Source organism: Zootoca vivipara, chromosome 10 (genome assembly GCF_965207765.1).
Source record: "Zootoca vivipara chromosome 10, rZooViv2.hap1.1, whole genome shotgun sequence".
Classification (NCBI taxonomy): Eukaryota; Metazoa; Chordata; class Lepidosauria; order Squamata; family Lacertidae; genus Zootoca; species Zootoca vivipara.
In genome coordinates, this window is record NC_142593.1 from 45,778,794 (window position 1) to 45,797,256 (window position 18,463).

General features: G+C 41.1%; 1 protein-coding gene across 1 annotated transcript in view; it reads right to left on the bottom strand.

The window, feature by feature from the left end:
* Positions 1 to 18,463, bottom strand: part of WDR70 (WD repeat domain 70) — a 113,957-nt gene that overhangs the window by 15,720 nt on the left and 79,774 nt on the right. The window contains exons 11-13 of the mRNA XM_035100358.3: positions 16,002 to 16,101; positions 11,923 to 12,007; positions 9,442 to 9,580 (exon numbers count right to left, since the gene is read on the bottom strand). Of these exons, the coding sequence (XP_034956249.3) occupies positions 9,442 to 9,580; positions 11,923 to 12,007; positions 16,002 to 16,101 (324 nt within the window). The remainder of the gene's footprint in view (positions 1 to 9,441; positions 9,581 to 11,922; positions 12,008 to 16,001; positions 16,102 to 18,463) is intronic.

Genomic DNA, 18,463 nt, shown 5'->3' on the forward strand with positions numbered 1-18,463 from the left:
CTGGGATATAGAATGCTGCTACAGGAATGAGTCTTGTGCTCATTTTCTCTTTCCTTGTCTGTCCAGCCCAGTATTGTTTAAGGCTGACATCTGGGAGAATCTGGTGGCAAAGTCAACCCTAAAAAGAAAACATCACCCAGAGCTCAAGAGTCTAGACTACAGTGGTACCTCGGTTTATGAACACAATTGGTTCCGGAAGTCTGTTCATAAACTGAAGCGAACTTTCCCACTGAAAGTAATGGAAAGTGGATTAATCCGTTCCAGACGGGTCCGCGGAGTACTCAACCTGAAGCGTACTTAACCCAAAGCATGGGTGTAATTGGTTCCGGAAGTCTGTTCATAAACTGAAGCGTTCATAAACTGAAGCGAACTTTCCCATTGAAAGTAATGGAAAGTGAATTAATCCGTTCCAGATGGGTCCGCGGCGTTCGTAAACCGAAAATTCGTAAACCGAGGTTCCACTGTACTCACATTAAAAAAATATACAGCAAGAATTTGAAACAGGATAATCTGTTAAATCTCTACAATGAGAAATAAATTGAGAATTCGCTGAATTTATAAACCTAACTAATAGTTGTAGTCATGCATGCAGAACTTGTCAACTGCTTAAATAAGTTTTAGAGGATTAGCTGGCTTTTAAACGATTAATTTTTTAAAAAATGTGTCCATTCATATTTGGCTGAAGTCTGTACTAAACTCGTTTGTTTTTCGTTGTTTGTTTGTTTGTTTTGTTTTTTGTTTAAAAACTACTGGTGATGTCATACGACAGCCACACTTGCCTTAGGCTATGAGCCAAGAAGCAAAGGCCTGAGGCTTTTCTCAGCTGCAGTAGTCCGCATTTTGGAGAAAGCATGTTTGTTCTATTTGACTCCTTTCCGTTACAGATGGCCTTAACATCTAAATTTGATGGAAAGGGATTATGAAATTTGCTCACTCTTGCATCCTGCTGTCAGTATTGGCTGAAATGTTCCAGTAGTGAAAGATAACCAAGCCAAAGAGAGGAGAGCGGGAGATAACTATGAAAACTTGGACTGAAATTGGACTATACTGTCGCAAGATTTATCAGTAAAGGGGGGGGGTAGTATACCACTCTTACGGAGCAATCTGCACAGAATTAGGTCCTGTGGGGAACACCCTGAAAAGTGGATATAGGGTTGCAGCCTTAAGGTAGTAATATAGCTGACTTGTGGAGGTATGTATGCATATACAGTTGGAAACAACAGAATACATTTTTAATTTAAGGAGCCTTTCCAGCCAGGTGAAAAAGTCTTTGCGTTAGGTGTTTATTTTGTTCTGCTTGCCAGCAACACAAGCACCTATGCTCTCTGGCAGAGATATCCAACAGTAATCAAATTCCCTCCTTTAAGTTTTCTGCAGATTTCAGGGGACTGGTTGGCATATAATGTGTTATGTGCCTTGCCCAGCATCTTCACTGCCAAAAAAACGTGATCTGAAGCCATAGTTTATTGGGTTACAAACCTTTGTTTGTTTTCCTATGGTTTGATTTTACATGCATACTCAGCGCCTTCCTTAACCATGGTTTGTTGGGCCACCCCACCCCAGATACTCAAACTACAAAGGCTACAGGCATGAGCAGCTGAAAAAGAAACCAGACTAAGAAGAAAGGCACCATGGTTTCTTTTATTGCCTATGGACAGCTCGTGGTTAACTGGTGATCTGTTAAGCAAACCATGGTTTAGTGTTATGTATGGATCAGCCTGTATTTCAAGCACAGAGGGGGCACAGTGCTAAGATGCTATGAGAGGATGACAATTTTGTGGAAGGATTTGTGAAATGGAGATTAACAGTATACCAGCTCTCCCTAAAAGCCTTCCTCTACCTCAAAAAATAGCACCCAAGTTGCCATTGCCAGACAAAACAGGGATCGGACCAAACCAAAGGAAGAAGGAATGCTTGTCCGGAGAAGGCAGCACTAGACCTTTGGCCCAATGACAATCCTGAACTTTGTGGGGCTGAACATACAGGCCCTTTGAAGCTTAGGAGCAGAGAACTTTGTCACATTTGACTGCTCTACTGATCCCAAACAGGCTATACCTACTGTCTTTGATAAGTCATTTGTTTTTCTAAAAGAAAACCAAACCCCATTAGCACTACGGCTTATCTGGCACTGGTTTGATGGTTTAAGATGTCTAGTTTAGGGCTCCACCATGGATCGGAAAGACATAAAACTGTCAGCAACAACTGCTGCTAAGAAAACATTTCGGCTTTACACGCTTGCCTCACAAGTGCCAATTTTGCTTTCTGCTCCAGTGGTGATGAGGCAATGTGGTGGGGCCTGTTTGAAGAATACTGTTCTGATTTGCTGCACTTGGCTGCCCGTGCAGTGAGATAAGCGCCAAAGACTCAGAACACGTAAAGAGACAATTTTGACAGTGATGATCAAGAATTGACATTCTGCTTTATATACACACATACACATATACACACGTTGAACTTTCCTTGGGTGAACAGGAGGGCAATAAATGAATTCTGTATTTAAATACTGTTTTTATAGGCAGGGATCCAAGAGAGCTGTGCATGCCTGGAAACACCTTAGGCATGTTCCAAGATGGGCTGGTGTTTCTGAGCACAATTCAAAGTGTTGGTGCTGACCTTTAAAGCCCTAAATGGCCTCGGTCCAGTATACCTGAATGAGCGTCTCCACCCCCATCATTCTGCCCGGACACTGAGGTCCAGCACAGAGGGCCTTCTGGCGGTTCCCTCGTTGTGAGAAGCCAAGTTGCAGGGAACCAAGCAGAGGGCCTTCTTGGTAGTGCCACCCGCCCTGTGGAACACATTCCCATCAGATGTCAAAGAGAAAAACAACAACCAGATTTTTAGAAGACATTTGAAGGCAGCCCTGTTTAGGGAGGCTTTTAATGTGTAATAGATTATTGGATTTTATTTTTCTGTTGGAAGCCGCCCAGAGTGGCTGGGGAAACCCAGCCAGATGGGCGGGGTATAAATAATAGATTATTATTATTATTTTTATTATTATTCCTGCCCACTGCAGTCCCTTGTGCTTAGGGAAATCCCCCAACGTCTTGGAGTAGTCTTCCAGGGAGCACAATGAGCTTCAATGGATTATGGAAGTCTGAGGAGCACTAAAATGTTCACTAACACTGCATACAATCATTTCATACATTAGCCGCAGAATTTAATGCTCCTCAGAGAAACTGCAGCATTAAAATCATAAGCAAGCATACCAGTATGATAGTATTTCACTATTTAATACTGCAGTAGTGGTTACAAGGGGGTGAAAAAACCTGAAAGTACCTAACATTTCATAGCAATTTTGTGATAGGAAATGTACCCAGCCCTCACCTTTACATACTACACATTCAGGTTCTTAAAAAACCGAACTCCTAAATGTCCGCGGAATGGGCAAGTTATGAATGAAAGCAAATAAAACATTGTACCTAAAAGGTGCTAAGACATGCTGTAACACAGATGAAAATCCAGTCAGGCCCTGCCATGGCATAATCCTAGAGCTAGTGTAGTAAGATGACCAAAGGGTTTGGTCCAGAAGTGGGAAATTTAGATTCAAGTCCCCAATCAGCCATTAAGATCGTTGCACGGCCTTTGAGAAGCTTCTGTCTGTGAGAGCATCTTATCTCACAGGTTTGCGGTGAGCATAGAATGAGATAATCACATGGACTGTGCTCTGAGCAATTCAGGAAGAGGACAGGTATATTCATTTATACAAATAAACAACTCTCTCTGCTCTGCGTGAAGGTAGTAGTAAGTCCCACTCTTTCCTTCCTGTGCCCCCAGAGGACCCAATCCAAGCTCAGCAGCAGCTCTCTGGGCACCCAGAACCCCTACTGTTCCCCCTGCCCTTAACTCTTTCTCTTCTGGATAGAGTAGAATTTATTCCAGAAGGGAATGTGAGCTTGCGGACCCTTCTAGTGTGAAACTGACACATCTGTGGCTTGGGGTCCTCTAATACCCTCTAATGTCCAACCCTCTCCCTCATTCACTCCCCATTCAAGTCAACTGTGTGTCCGTGTTTACAGCTCCCAAGAACATGGGGACACCCTCCCATCAGATGTCAAGGAAATAAACAACTAACTGATTTTTAGAAGACATCTGAAGGCGGCCCTGTTTAGGGAAGTTCTCAATGTTTGGTGTCTTATCGCTTTATTATTGTTGTTAATACAGTGGTACCTCCGGTTATGAACTTAATCTGTTCCGGAGGTCTGTCTGTAGCCCGAAACTGCTCGTAACATGAGGCGCGCCTTCGCTAACGGTGCCTCCCGCTGCTGCCGGCATGTGACTTCCGCTCGCATCCTGGGGCAGAGTTCGCAACTGGGAGCATCTGCTTCCGGGTTAGCGGAGCTCGTAACCCGGTAAGGGGGACGGTACATAACATGAGGTACCACTGTAATAATATTCTGTTGGGAACCACCCAGAGTGGCTGGGGAAACCCAGCCAGATGGGTGGGATATGTATGTATGTAAGTATGTATATATAAATAATAATATATTATATTTATATAAATATAAATAATATATAAATAAATTAATTTTAATAATAATAATAATAATAATAATAATAATAATAATACAGTGGTACCTCGGTTTATGAACACAATTGGTTCCGGAAGTCTGTTCATAAACTGAAGCGTTCATAAACTGAAGCGAACTTTCCCATTGAAAGTAATGGAAAGTGGATTAATCCATTCCAGACGGTCCACGGAGTAACCGTTCATAAACTGAAGCGAACTTTTCCATTGAAAGTAATGGAAAGTGGATTAATCCGTTCCAGACGGGTCCGCGAAGTACTTAAACTGAAGCGTTCATAAACTGAAACATGGGTGTAATTGGTTCCGGAAGTCTGTTCATAAACTGAAGCGTTCATAAACTGAAGCGAACTTTCCCATTAAAAGTAATGGAAAGTGAATTAATCCGTTCCAGATGGGTCCGCGGCGTTCATAAACTGAAAATTCATAAACCGAGGTGTTCATAAACCGAGGTTCCACTGTAATAATAATAATGTGCTAGGGTGCCCTAAAATGGCATGGCCGGACACCACAGTGACATGGGCCGTATACATTAGCAATTATGAACCAGCTGGTCTCTCCAGTCAGCCAATAAGACCTCTCAACAGCACCTTTTACATCAGCAATGGTGATATTGTGGCCCTCCAGTTGATGGACTGCAGCTCCAATCAGCCCCACCCACAAGGCCCAAGGTCTGGCATGATGGGGGTTCTAATCCAACTGGCCACAGCATGCCATCCGTGTTTGACATTATCTTGTAAGGGGCAGTAATTGTTCTTAAGTGGTTAACAGCACTGCTTCCAGAGTAGACAATACCTTTAAATCAAACAGATGCGCCCAAGAATAATTAATTTAACTAACAGCACTTTCATACAACTAACATTTCAATGCTGCTGTTATCTGTCCTAAAGCTGGCTAGAAACTATTTTTTTCGGTCACTCTTCCAACTCACATTGGCATACAAAACTTCCAAGATTGTAAAATAATTTATTTTAAATGGCTTCGTTTTAAAATACTTATAATGTAAGGCTGGAAAAAATATACCACCGTCATTCTGTTCCCAAAATGCATGACTAGTCCATTGAGATGAGTAGGAATGTCCATTATTACCCCTGTGGAATAGACAGACTGTCTGCACATTAAAATATTATGCTAAACTTTTGCCTAGAAATGGACAAACCAAATAACTCAAGTGTGAAGCTCCTTTGGAGCCCATCCTAAGCAATTAGCCAACTACAATAAATAAGGTGGGAGTTGAAAAGTTATCCACAATGCTGTGAACATACTGTCACCAGCTTTAAAATGCTCAACGGCTAGGCAAAAACACCAGCGTATCTGTCGTAGGGTGTGTGTGTGTGTGTGTGTGTGTGTGTGTGTGTAAAACACACCATCCTTTGAACTCTTAGGACCAACAATATGGGGAACATTTTAACTGCATTCAGCAACATTGGGAACTGTAGGTCTTATATAATGAACTTATATGCCTAAAAGAAAAGTTGAGGTAATTTTAATTTGTTTTATTATTTTAACTTTTGAATGTTTTAAAGTTGTATGGTTATGAATTTTTCTTGATCTTAATCTTTTGTAAACTGCTTTGAGGTTTTCTACAATCAAGCGATGTATAATTTTTATGAAATAAATATATGTATATATGGTCCATCAAGTATCTGTTTGAAGAAATGTCACATACTTGCATTTTTTTTCTGCCCAATTAACTAAGATCTTCCTCAGAGGTTAAGTTTATTAAATTTATGTATCACTTCCCTTCAGGATTTTTTGCACTGGGATTTACATAAAGTAAAAACAGAATAACACCACATACACATGCTGAAAACATATTAAAAAATACAGTACCATAACATAACCACCCCAGCCCCATCTTAGATGGAACACCAAAACAACACAAACAACTGATCACTGCTGGGGGGGGGGCAGCTTTGTTTGGCATCAAAACAATGACAAAGTTGGCACCAAGCAGGCCTCCTTGGAGAGGGAATTTTAAAGAAAGGGGACCACAACAGAAAAGGCCTGTTCTTGCACTTCCAACCTCCCTTGGAGGTGGCATGCAGAGAAGAATCTCAGAGCATTTATCTATGTCACCTTTTACTGGAGCTTAGGACATTTTAAGTGTGCCTTTTTCTGGTTTTAAGTGCCATTTCAAACAGTTGTTCTCGCTGTTGCTGCTTTTATTACTCTGGTTTTAGGAGACAACATTTTGTATGGGGTTTTACATTGCAAACTGTCTTCAAAACTGAGGCTGAGCCCTGGCCTGTAAGTATTTCGAGCTAATAAAAGAGCTATGAAACAAATGTTACCTTATTTGGTACAGATGAGAATATTCTCTATAAAAGCTTATTATCAGCGGCATGACTTCATATAAGGCTGCTTACCAGGTTTTTGCCACAAGTACAGTCGTACCTCGGGTTACGAACACCTCGGTTTGCGAACAGTTCGGGTTACGAACTGCGCAAACCCGGAAGTGTTTTCGCCGCGTGCGCAGAAGCGGCGCACGCGGTCTGCACATAGCGCGAAAATCGCAAAAATAGTCATGCAATGGCGATGATGTCCAAGCTAAAGATATGGTAAGTCATAGAACAAACATTGGTTAGCTCACAGTTTGTCTGGAGCAGGCATCCCCAAACTTCGGCCCTCCAGATGTTTTGGACTACAATTCCCATCTTCCCTGACCACTGGTCCTGTTAGCTAGGGATGATGGGAGTTGTAGGCCAAAACATCTGGAGGGCCGCAGTTTGGGGATGCCTGGTCTGGAGTGAGGAAGACCATGAACCCGAGCTCAGACAGACTGTGAAGTCAAGCCATGGTTTAGCGCACAGCAGCAACAGGAGCAGAGGAGCAGCAAACCGGCTGTCATCTTCTCTATGGAAGTCTGCATGTTTGCTCATTCATAATATGCCATGGTTTGGCTGAGCTTTGTTCATGCCTTATTCACTTCAGAATAGACTGCACTGGCAACGTGCCTTCTGGATAGGCCTGCAAGCACTCAAGCTAGCCCATACAAAGAAAACAACAAAAGGCCTGGAATAATAATGTACTCTTCCCTCCCCCCCCAAAAAAACTTTAAAAAAGAAAAGAGGTGAACGAAGGCTTGCTTGGTATGACAGAAAGGAATGCTAGACATCACTTTGGTCAAGCATTTAAAGTAGCCATTAAGCTTCCATTAAACATCAGGTTCATTTGCAGGCCAAAATCTACTGGCTATTTACCAAGCAGTTTTAAAGATTAAGTTTACTGCCTTTGAGCATTTAAAAATTATCTATATTGTCTGGACCGCCCCCCCCCCCGCTTCTCCCCAGTCTGATAGGGTAAAACTAAACAGCTGTTCAAATTGTATTTCCTATAATGTTTGAAATTGACACAATAATGTTCTCTTGCATCCCATTTCATGTGCTGAACCCATTAGGATGGTTTATCATTTAATTCAATAAGCCCTGCTATTTTGCTCATAGATTAAATGCACAGTTCATTGGCATTCTCCTGCCCTTCCACTCTCGCACTAAATCTTAATTCTACTTAAGTCATTAAGATTACTTGTGGAAGCCTGAAGAGCGATGTATGGTCCTTGGCTAGTAAGGAACGTTTGCATTTTGTTTGTTTTTTCTAAATATATAAAAAGCGTAAAGGTAAAGGGACCCCTGACCGTTAGGTGCAGTCGCGGATGACTCTGGGGTTGCGGCGCTCATCTCGTATTATTGGCCGAGGGAGCTGGCGTATAGCTTCCGGGTCATGTGGCCAGCATGACTAAGCCGCTTCTGGCGAACCAGAGCAGCGCACGGAAACGCCGTATACCTTCCCACCAGAGTGGTACCTATTTAGCTACTTGCACTTTGATGTGCTTTTGAACTGCTAGGTTGGCAGGAGCTGGGACCAAACAACGGGAGCTCACCCTGTTGCGGGGATTCAAACCGCCAACCATTTGATCGGCAAGCCGGCTCAATGGTTTAGACCACAGCGCCACCCGTGTCTCATTCTAAATATATACGGTACATCATATAAAAATCAAATTACATGACTGAAAGATACTGGATAGGTATAGAATTCAACCTTCTAGCTACCCCCAGCAAGTCCCTTGGTTCCCAGGTAGAGATCCCCAAGAATACAAATTCAACAATTATCACAAGTGAAGAAGAGGGGAAACAAGGTACGTGGTATTAAGGTGTCTACAAAATACTTAGTCCAGTGAATCAAGCAACATATATTGGTAGGCAAGGGTGGGGGAAAACTCCTCATGTCACTAACCGATCTGATTATGGAGGTAGGCATGAGCATGGGGTTTAGAAATTGTTCATACCAACTGCTAAAGGTACTGTTCTGTAATTCAAATCTAGGATATTCCTTAATCTCTTTATATAAAGCTAAGATTTATAAGCATCACAATTATCATCATCCAAGCACAACTTGGCTTTCTTAACTTATTTATTTAATCAGTTGCCCCTCTGCTCAAAGGCACCAGCAAAGAGGGACAGTTTGAGAAAATATTGCAAATGCAGTATGATATACAATTCTGCACTTATACAATCCTACGGTGCAGTGTGAGACAAGCAGAACAAGAATAAATGTAAAATGCTGAATTTTGAGTAACTGTACTTACGCACCCAAACTCACATATATGCTTGCTAAATGTGATCTAGTTTATAAAAGAGCAAGATAAGACTCAGGTACTGTGCCTGCTGCTTATCTTACTGAAATCATTTATTACTGTTATTTTTTTTTTTATTGTAAGAGACTATGCAGTTACCAAAACTACCATGGTATACTCTAGGGTATCCTGACCTTACAGAATCTCAACCATGCATTTAATTATATGCCTATATGCTAAAAACTACATTAATTAGAATTATACATACCAAAGTGACAACATAATCCTTTTTCATGTATGAATAAAAGCAACAAATCAAGTAATACACTGAACTCTGGCTTACCGCATCTGTGACATCTATCTCATACACTTTCTTGAATGTCTCACGCTCAAAAAAGAGAAGTTTTCCATTTCCAACTCCTTTCTTAACAGAAGTACCAGTAACAAGTAGTTTATCATCTGGGCTGAAACAGCAGTCGGTCCTGTTGAAAATAAAGTATAGAACAGATGAATTGGTTTCCTTGAAATCTTATTTATGTATTATGTCAAGCTCTGTGTTAAACCCTTAATTATGTATGACAACTAAAATCACAGCTGTGTTCCAATATGCAAAATTGGCAAAACCAACAAAATGAGACGTCTCGAAAAGATTTCAGTACTGGAAAGGGGGTAAGGTCTAGCGTACTACAACAATCAGTTTCAAAATCTGGCTATCATTATTTAGTAAATAAGTAGGTCAAAATATCCATTTTCAACATCATACTCATCCATTTTACATAACAATGTGAACTTGTAAACAGGACTATTTTTCAATATTGTTTCCCTTCTATTCTTTCAAAGCAAGAAACAAATGTTCCGAAATGTCAAAGTCCACTCTCAAGACTAAATAGTGCTTTCTTTTTACATTCTTCAAAATTAATCTCATACTTTGAGATAAGTGCTGTACATGAGTAAAAGCAGGGAGCAAAAACAGCATGTGAAAATCAATTTGCATTACAAGCTTAAAGAGCTCTAGCACAGTAACCCTAGCGTACTGTGGAGATGTAATTCTGACTTCCTGAAAAATGCAAGCTGGAAGCCAGTCTTCCTCTCCCAATGTCAATTCCCTTGTCTAGTTGGCTTTAAAGATGTAGCACAGATGTAGCACAGATTTTGAACCCAGGATGCAAGTTCAATGGCAAACCATAGTTAAGATCAACAAGGGAAAAGGAGAGGGCAGACTCATGAAGCTGTTTCTTAACTTGCAGGTCAGCTTTGGAAGGAGTGAGAGGTGGGTCTACACTGGACCTAATACAGTGGTACCTTGGTTCTCAAACGCCTTGGTACTCAAACCACTTGGAACCCAAACCCTGCAAACCCAGCAATAAGTATTCTGGTTTGTGAACTTTTTCAGAAACCAAACGTGCTCCGTTTTGAGTGCCATACTACCATTTTGAGTGTTACACTTCCATTTTGAGTGTTACACTGAGGTCTGTCTGTTTTTGCTATTTATTTTGTGTTTTTGCAGCTTTTTTGTTTTGTTTTTGTGACTGTGTGGAACCCATTCAGCTCCTGATTGATTGATTTGTGACTGCAGTACATTGTTTATTGCTTTCATTTTATGGATCACTGTTCTCGTTAGATAGTAAAATTCATGTTAAATTGCTGTTTTAGGGGTTGTTTTTAAAAGTCTGGAACGGATTAATCCATTTTGCATTATTTTCTATGGGAAGGTGCGCCTTGGTTTTGGAATGCTTTGGTTTTGGAATGGACTTCTGGAACGGATTAAGTTTGAGAACCAAGGTACCACTGTATCATGCACACATACATATATTTTAGTTTTCCCATTTTACAACCTTTAGCAATGAATATAAATCTACACAAAACACAGAATGTTTTACACTGCTTCCCTCCCTTCCTTTCTGTGGTTTCTTATTTTTCTATCGTATTTATACTGCATATTCAAGTTCATGGTTTTTTTTTACAAATTTATCATTTAAAAATCCTTTAAATTTCTTACTGCTTGTGTTTATGTCAATCCTGCTACCTTTTTTAATAATACCATGCACTTTTACATGGACAAATGTATCCCAACCCCACCAAACCTAGGGTTTCGAGGGAGCAAATTCCATGACATACCACTACAGTAGAACTTAATAAATTAAGAGGAGAATATCAGCAAGAGGAGCAAAATCTGCTCAGTAGGACAGATTCTCTGGAGTGATTTCTAATTTCTAGGGTACATTAAGGGGACATTGGGAAGGGGGGAGAGGAAGGAGAAGTCCACTATCTCAAGGCACAAACAATTAATAGAATGTGACATCAGTATTAGGAATAAGAGCAAGGGGGAAATCAAAGGCCTTAACATTTCTGGGTACCATCAGTCGGAGGTCTAGAAAAATGTCAGACATTCTAAGTAGTAGTGCCCCCTTTTAAACCTGTCAACATGAGAAATAAAGCCGAATGACGGGAGGGAGGGAAGTCACAGCTTGGCAGAGCGAAAAGAACTGAGATGGTGAATTTAAGATGGAATGTAATTAGTTTTTCTTTTTGTTGTTGTTGCTGTTTTTTGTTTATTTGGAAAATGTAATAACAATTACTTTAAAAAAATTAAAAAAATAAACCTGTCAACATGAGCTGTCCTTCCTAACTGGACAAGCCTTGTGATGGTTCAAAATGTGGTCACATCACAACTTCCTACTCAAGTTTTTTTTGGTGAGCTGGGCACACATTGAGTAGAATCTATTCAACAAGACTGGTTCAACAAGAAGCTGTACTTCACTGAATCAATCTTCACTGACACCAGCATGTAATTCCTTGTATCTTAAATCAAAAAGGTACTTACATTGGGAAGAAGCTAGGTAGACCAACAACTGAATTCAGAGGTGTTTTAAACTTCCTGATGTCCCACGTTTTTAAAGTATCATCACCTATGAAATATAAAATGCAGACTTAATAAGCAATGATGAAGAAAAACACTCTGTTTCTTTGCTATAATACTACAAAGGCCAATGTAGTATTATAGCAATGTAGACTGCCCCACCAATCTTTCTAATGGTTTTCTCCCAAACTTTTAGAGGAATGGTGTTCTTTATTTCTCTCTACCCTCTGCAAAGAGAGAGAGAGAGAGATCAATAAAAGGAAAAACAACCTTTTAAAAAATCAATTTATCAAAAATTGCCAAACAACAGACATTTATTTGTTCAAGGCAAGCGAGGAAGTTGGAGTTTTGAATTCTTTTCAGCAAAAAGTATTGCTGATTTCTTACTATCCACACTGGGTTATGTGTCAGTCCAGGCATACTGGGAAACCACAGCTTCCTGTTGCAAGCTCAAGCAATATAGAGCTGTGGGTTCTAGAACTTCCCTGCCCCTCCTCTTTCGTATCTATGGTTAGGGGACCGAATATGTATGCTTTCACTTTAAAATTAAATTTAAAGTGAAAGATTTAAAGATTTCCTGGTGGTTTGTTTAAACAATGGTTGATGAGAAAAATACCAGGTTCAAACCATAATTTCAGAGCCTGGTTTGTTCTTAAAGAACCTGCAGTTTTGACTTCAGACATCTCAAAGACTGTAATTAGTTTAAAAATGAAAGCAGAAGCTTTCAAACTCCTCCTAGCAGGCACAGAAGAAAAAAGGGGAAGAGAATCATGTGAGCCTAGAATTTTTACTTATAATGGGAAAACCATGGTTTCCCATTATGTCTGAACCAAGTCACAGACCCTCTCCAAATTCTCTATTCTGCTGGGCAGTTCTTCAATGCCGTTAATTCTGAGGTCCCCTGGCTAATGACACAATGGAAGACTGACAGGATCTCTCACAGGAGTACAGAGAAATTTTGAATTGCTGGTGAACTTATTGTATTTTCAGGAGGCATATAGAAACAATAGCTTTTTAAAAAGCTAAATGAATTAAGCCTTAAATATCTGAAAGGCCACTTCAGATATTAATATTAGCCGGGGGGGGGGTCCCTTTCGGAAGTTGAACTGGATTTGACCCAAGGGTGGGCATTCTCTGTGGTGGCCCTAAGCTGTTGAATTCTTTCTGCTCCTTCATTATGTCATAGGCTGCAGGCACAACCTTTTACCCTGACCTTGGACACCTGAGACATATATTTTAAGACCTATTCACTTGACTGGGACGCAGGTGGCACTGTAGTCTAAACCACTGAGCCTCTTGGGCTTGCTGATCAGAAGGTCGGCGGTTTGAATCACTGCTATGGGGTGAGCTCCCGTTGCTCTGTCCCAGCTCCTGCCAGCCTGGCAGTTCAAAAGCACAACAGTGCTAGGAAATAGATACCGCTGCGGCAGGAAGATAAACGGTGTTTCCGTGCGCTCTGGCACTTGTCACGGTCCTCCATGCACCAGTAGCAGTTTAGTCATGCTGGCCACATGACCTGGAAAACTGTCTGTGGACAAACACTGGCTCCCTCGGCCTGAAAGCAAGATGAGCGCTGCAACCCCATAGTTGCCTTTGACTGGACTTAACCACCCAGGGGTCATTTACCTTTATTCTCTTGACTCCAGACAAAAAAGTGTCACTTTTGGGGGTTTCCCAAGAATATGTTGAGGACACAGCTATTAAGAGCACATAATTGTCGAGTGGGACTCTATCTCAATCAGTAGCAATCCTAAATCCAGGACAGCTGAGTCATTGCTCAGGTTAGGATTTCTTGCTAGCGGAGGCCCTACAGTGCCCTCAGAGTTTGGGCCACTATCTGAGTATGACAGAATAACAACATGTTAACTTATGTCTTCGGATACAATCCTAATAGCAATTCGGGTTACGATTTCTAACTGCATCCCACATTGCAACATAAAAGCTAAGTAATTCAGCTTTAAAAAAATGTTTGCAGCACAACAGCCTATCTGGCAACTGTTCAAATATGCTCCTCAGAGTAACAAACTGCAATCAAGGCTTCTTTGGCCTTGGCGGACTAAACCTTGACACAATCATCTCTCTGGAGGACTTACGGGACGGCTGTTACTAACATTTAACAAATATGTTAGGAAAAGCTTCTTTGTTCTGCATCACATCAAACTGTATATTTTGTTGATCGCGTGTAAACCACTCCGGGAGCCATTTTGGCAGAAGAGTGGGATGCAAACGCTCTAAATTAATAAACAGTAAAAACTACCAGCCAGGGCTATGGCCATGATACATCATCTTACTTTTAATGTAAAGCGACAAGACGTGTAAACTTTGTGAATTTCTATCATGTCAGCAGGAAGACAGGACACCTCACAATTAATCCAGCCTCGCTTTTTTATGATCAAGCTACTCATTCATTACTTTTATTACTGTGCTGCAAAAAAAACATATCCAAAGATGCTTTCTAAGACCTATTTTCAGGGTCAGAAGTGGATCTTTAAACATCACTTTCTTGCATTTCTGTCAAGTTACAAGCTTACTCTCAATGGTAATGAAACTGGGAACATTCATAAGCAATTCTTCTGTTGTTCCTTCTCCCTTGTGTCTGCAGCTGAGCCCTGTCTCAGTTCTCTCATATTCGACAGGCAAACTGCATCGCAGACCAAGGAATATAATCAGGGTTTCACTGCAAGTTCCTATTCCCCCAAACATGATCTCCTCTTTGATCCCTTGCATTTGGGCAGGTGCACTAATCTAAGACTGACTGCTGAATACACATCTGCTTTTGCTGGTAAGGGTCCAGAGCAATACTTACATTACAAAAAGCACAAATGCTCTCTCTCTCTCTCTCTCTCTTTAGTACATATTAAATATGACTACAATTACGCTTACCTATCTGAGACACCGTGCTTTTTAAAGCAGCTTTGGAACTTGCTCACTAAACACCCAATTTCAAAATGATTTTAGATCAAAGCATAACATCTGGGTTAGATCCTAATTTATTTATGAACAGCCACCTGGCTACCTATGACATTCTGGGGATGGTTGACGATCGCACCATGGGGGTTTGGAGGGGGGCGGGAATCAACAGAGGTGAAATAAAACAGTCACAATTCTTTAGAAACTATTAATGCAAAATTTGACAGGATGTCCGCGAAAGTAACTTAATTCGGCACACACTATCTTCAAGATGAATTATGAGCACTGAAGTGTGTGTAATCAGAAACATGGGGTTGCTGCTGAAAATGGCAGCTTGGAGTAGTCTGCCATACCTCAGTCCGTAACAAATACAGTGGTACCTCGGGTTACAGGCACTTCAGGTTACAGACGCTTCAGGTTACAGACTCCGCTAACCCAGAATAAGAACTTTGCTTCAGGATGAGAACAGAAATCGCGCGGCGGCGGCTCAGCGGCAGCGGGAGGCCCCATTAGCTAAAGTGGTACCTCAGGTTAAGAACAGTTTCAGGTTAAGAACGGACCTCCAGAACGAATTAAGTTCTTAACCCGAGGTACCACTCTAGTTAAACTTTGCTCACATCCTGACACCAGACTACACCAGTGCTGCTGGGAAAAGGTTCATCATAATGACATCTGGACATGAATTTCAAGTTCAAGTACTTACAAGCGTGGGGAAGGAGGAATTTAACATGGGTCTTTTGTTTTGGTTGTACCCTGTGTTTCTGGTAACATGTAGTTCTGCCAGGACCAACATCAGCTTGCTTTGGTACCTGTTAAGGGCCACACAACTGTAAAGGACTCACTGATGACCCCTGGACCTCCTCCACCACCACTTTGCTGTTTCTGCACGGTTACCTGCCCTTTCTTAGCATGCAAACAGTGATAAGATTGAGGAGATGGAGTACCGGCTTTGTGCTCTCCCTCTTATAGTTGTGAGGACCGGGCCCAGGGGGAAAAGACAAATGAATGAGAAATGGTGAACAAGATCCCACCAAAATCTGCAAGTAGCACCAAGTTCTGCTGCATGAGTTGAGCACAAACTTTAGCCTCATTTGTATTCAGCAGCACACATGGAAGGAAATACGGTCACTTACCTCCCCGACTGGCAAGAACTGTGCCATCATAGGAAAATGTCAAGCATGAAGTGTCACTGCCTGGAGCATGTGCCTGCCTGCAGTGGAACTTGGTATGAACCTGTTTGTGAAGAAAATAAAATATTAAAAAGCTTTGCTACTTTTAGACACTACACACCTGGTTCCTTCAGAACATCAAATGCCCTTTATTGCACATGCTGGATTAAAAAAAACAGCCGAGCAATGTAAAAATCTTGGGTGAGACGGGTGAGCAGAGCTACAGCTGACGTCCATCAATACTTGTCCCACACCTTTTATGTACTTTTAAATATATTTGGTGTGGGAAGAAGTTGTAACATTTCCAATTATTTAGCTTTCCAGTCCAGAAAAAAGTAATGCAACCGAGTGATATTAATACCCGGATATCACTCCCTTTTATGTGAGTTAAAGGCGAGTATGCATGACTAGATACAAAAACACTTTTTTAAAAAATCAAGAGACAGCATTCTCATCCTTCCTACACCAGGTTTATAAGATTTAAGATGACAAAATATATCATCTGTCTTTTTGGATGTATCTTGAAAGCAGCAAAAGATGGGGAAAATTCACATGCCAAACCAAGACCTGCCAAAAAGCCTGGGTTAAAGATTTAGAACAAATACTTTTGAGTTTGAATGCCATTTGGCTTCAGCAGTATGCAACTTGGGGAATACTTCCTTTGTCTTGAAAAATTATGTTCTCCTAAGCAGTACTAAAATATATTTCAAACAATAAGTCTCCTACTAATTAAAAGGTGAACTATTCATTTACAAACTCATTTTTACTAGACTTCTCATTTAGAAAGGTCTCTGAATTTTTATTTAAGAATAATCCCAAACACTTAAATTGAGTTATTAAGAGAGTTAAGATGATCATAGCTTGGCTTATTCGTGTTAAGTTTTTTGGCTGCAGATGCTTTCTTCGCAGTGGGAGCAAGCAAACTTAAAAAGTCTTGCATTAACTGTAGTTTCCCATCTCATCTAAACTGGAAAACCATGGTTAACAGCTTTGGAATAAGTCACAACTTTCAGTTAACAACAAACCATGGTTTAACATCTTGACCACATGGAAGCCCAAATTATCTCATATGCTGCTGGGAGAACTTGAGACAGGCCCATATAGGCTGCACTGTGTGGGATAGAAATACGATAAATTAAAATGAATGATTGTTATTAGTTATCATTGTATAATGGGTGATGCTGCAAAGGAATAATTGGGAGCCTAAACACGTGTTCCCCATTGCAGAGCTTGTTTCTGGCACTACAGCGGTACCTTGGTTTAAGAACAGTCCAGTTTGAGAACGATTTGGTTTACAAACTCTGCAAAACCGGAAATGAGAACTTTACCTTGGTTTAAGAACAGAATCCGAACGGTGGAAGGGCACCAGCAGTGGGAGGCCTCCTTAGGGAAAGCATGCCTCGGTTTAAGAATGGTTTTGGTTTAAGAATGGACTTCCAGAACGGATTAAGTTCATAAAGCAAGGTACCACTGTATTTAAATTTTGTATCAAATGCAGGTCCCATTGGATTGGTATCTCTTGGAAGTTCCCAATCCTAGCAGGAACTGCAGTGTAGTCCATACCTGCCAAAAGCAGAGCTTGAGGACAGGGCCAACCAGCTGTCTGATGGTGACTCTAAGCCACACTAGAATCAGCAGGGATCCTTTCTTTTTCCAGAGCAGCTTGAATGCAAGCTGCAATGCAAAGGGGGAAATGGCTCGTGTGATCTGCCCATCAGCTGAAGTGGTCTGCCAGGGGTGAGGCATCCAGATCCCAGCCCACCAGGTTGAAAAGGTTCTGCACTCCTGTTTTAATGTGAAAATGCAGCTGCCGAGGTTGTGAGTGCTTCGCTGCCCCCCTACTCCTGCAGTTGCCAGGAACAGGCCATGGTCTGGCTTAGCATTCTGTCCAAATCCAGTCTCCTGGCTAGTTTCTCTCCAAATGCTGGGCCTGACTGTGGCTTGTTTCCCAGCAGAGCAGCAGAGGAGAAGTGAAGTGCCTGAGAGGTTGACCAGCATGCACCAGCATTCATATGAAGCCATAGTTTAGTGTTCACAGCAGTGATTCCCAAAGCGTGGTACGTGTACCCCTGGGTATGTGAAAAGGTTTCAAAGGCTAGAGGGCAGAATTTGTTCTTGTCTAGATAAAACAGTATTATTTACCCCCAAATTATATTCAACTGAGAAGGGATACGCTGGTAAGATTAAATTCTCAAAAGGGGTTCACATTTATTCTAAGTTTGGGAAACAATGGTTCATAGCAATCACATTAAACCAGTTTATTAACTATGGTTTAATGTGAAATGCAAACAGGAAAAAGGGAAACTCACGTAACATTTTGTATGACATAACTTTGTTGTTGTTGTTTAGTCGTTTAGTCGTGTCCGACTCTTCGTGACTTAGATTAACACAAACGTATTCTAGCAAACGTATCAAATGGGATAAAA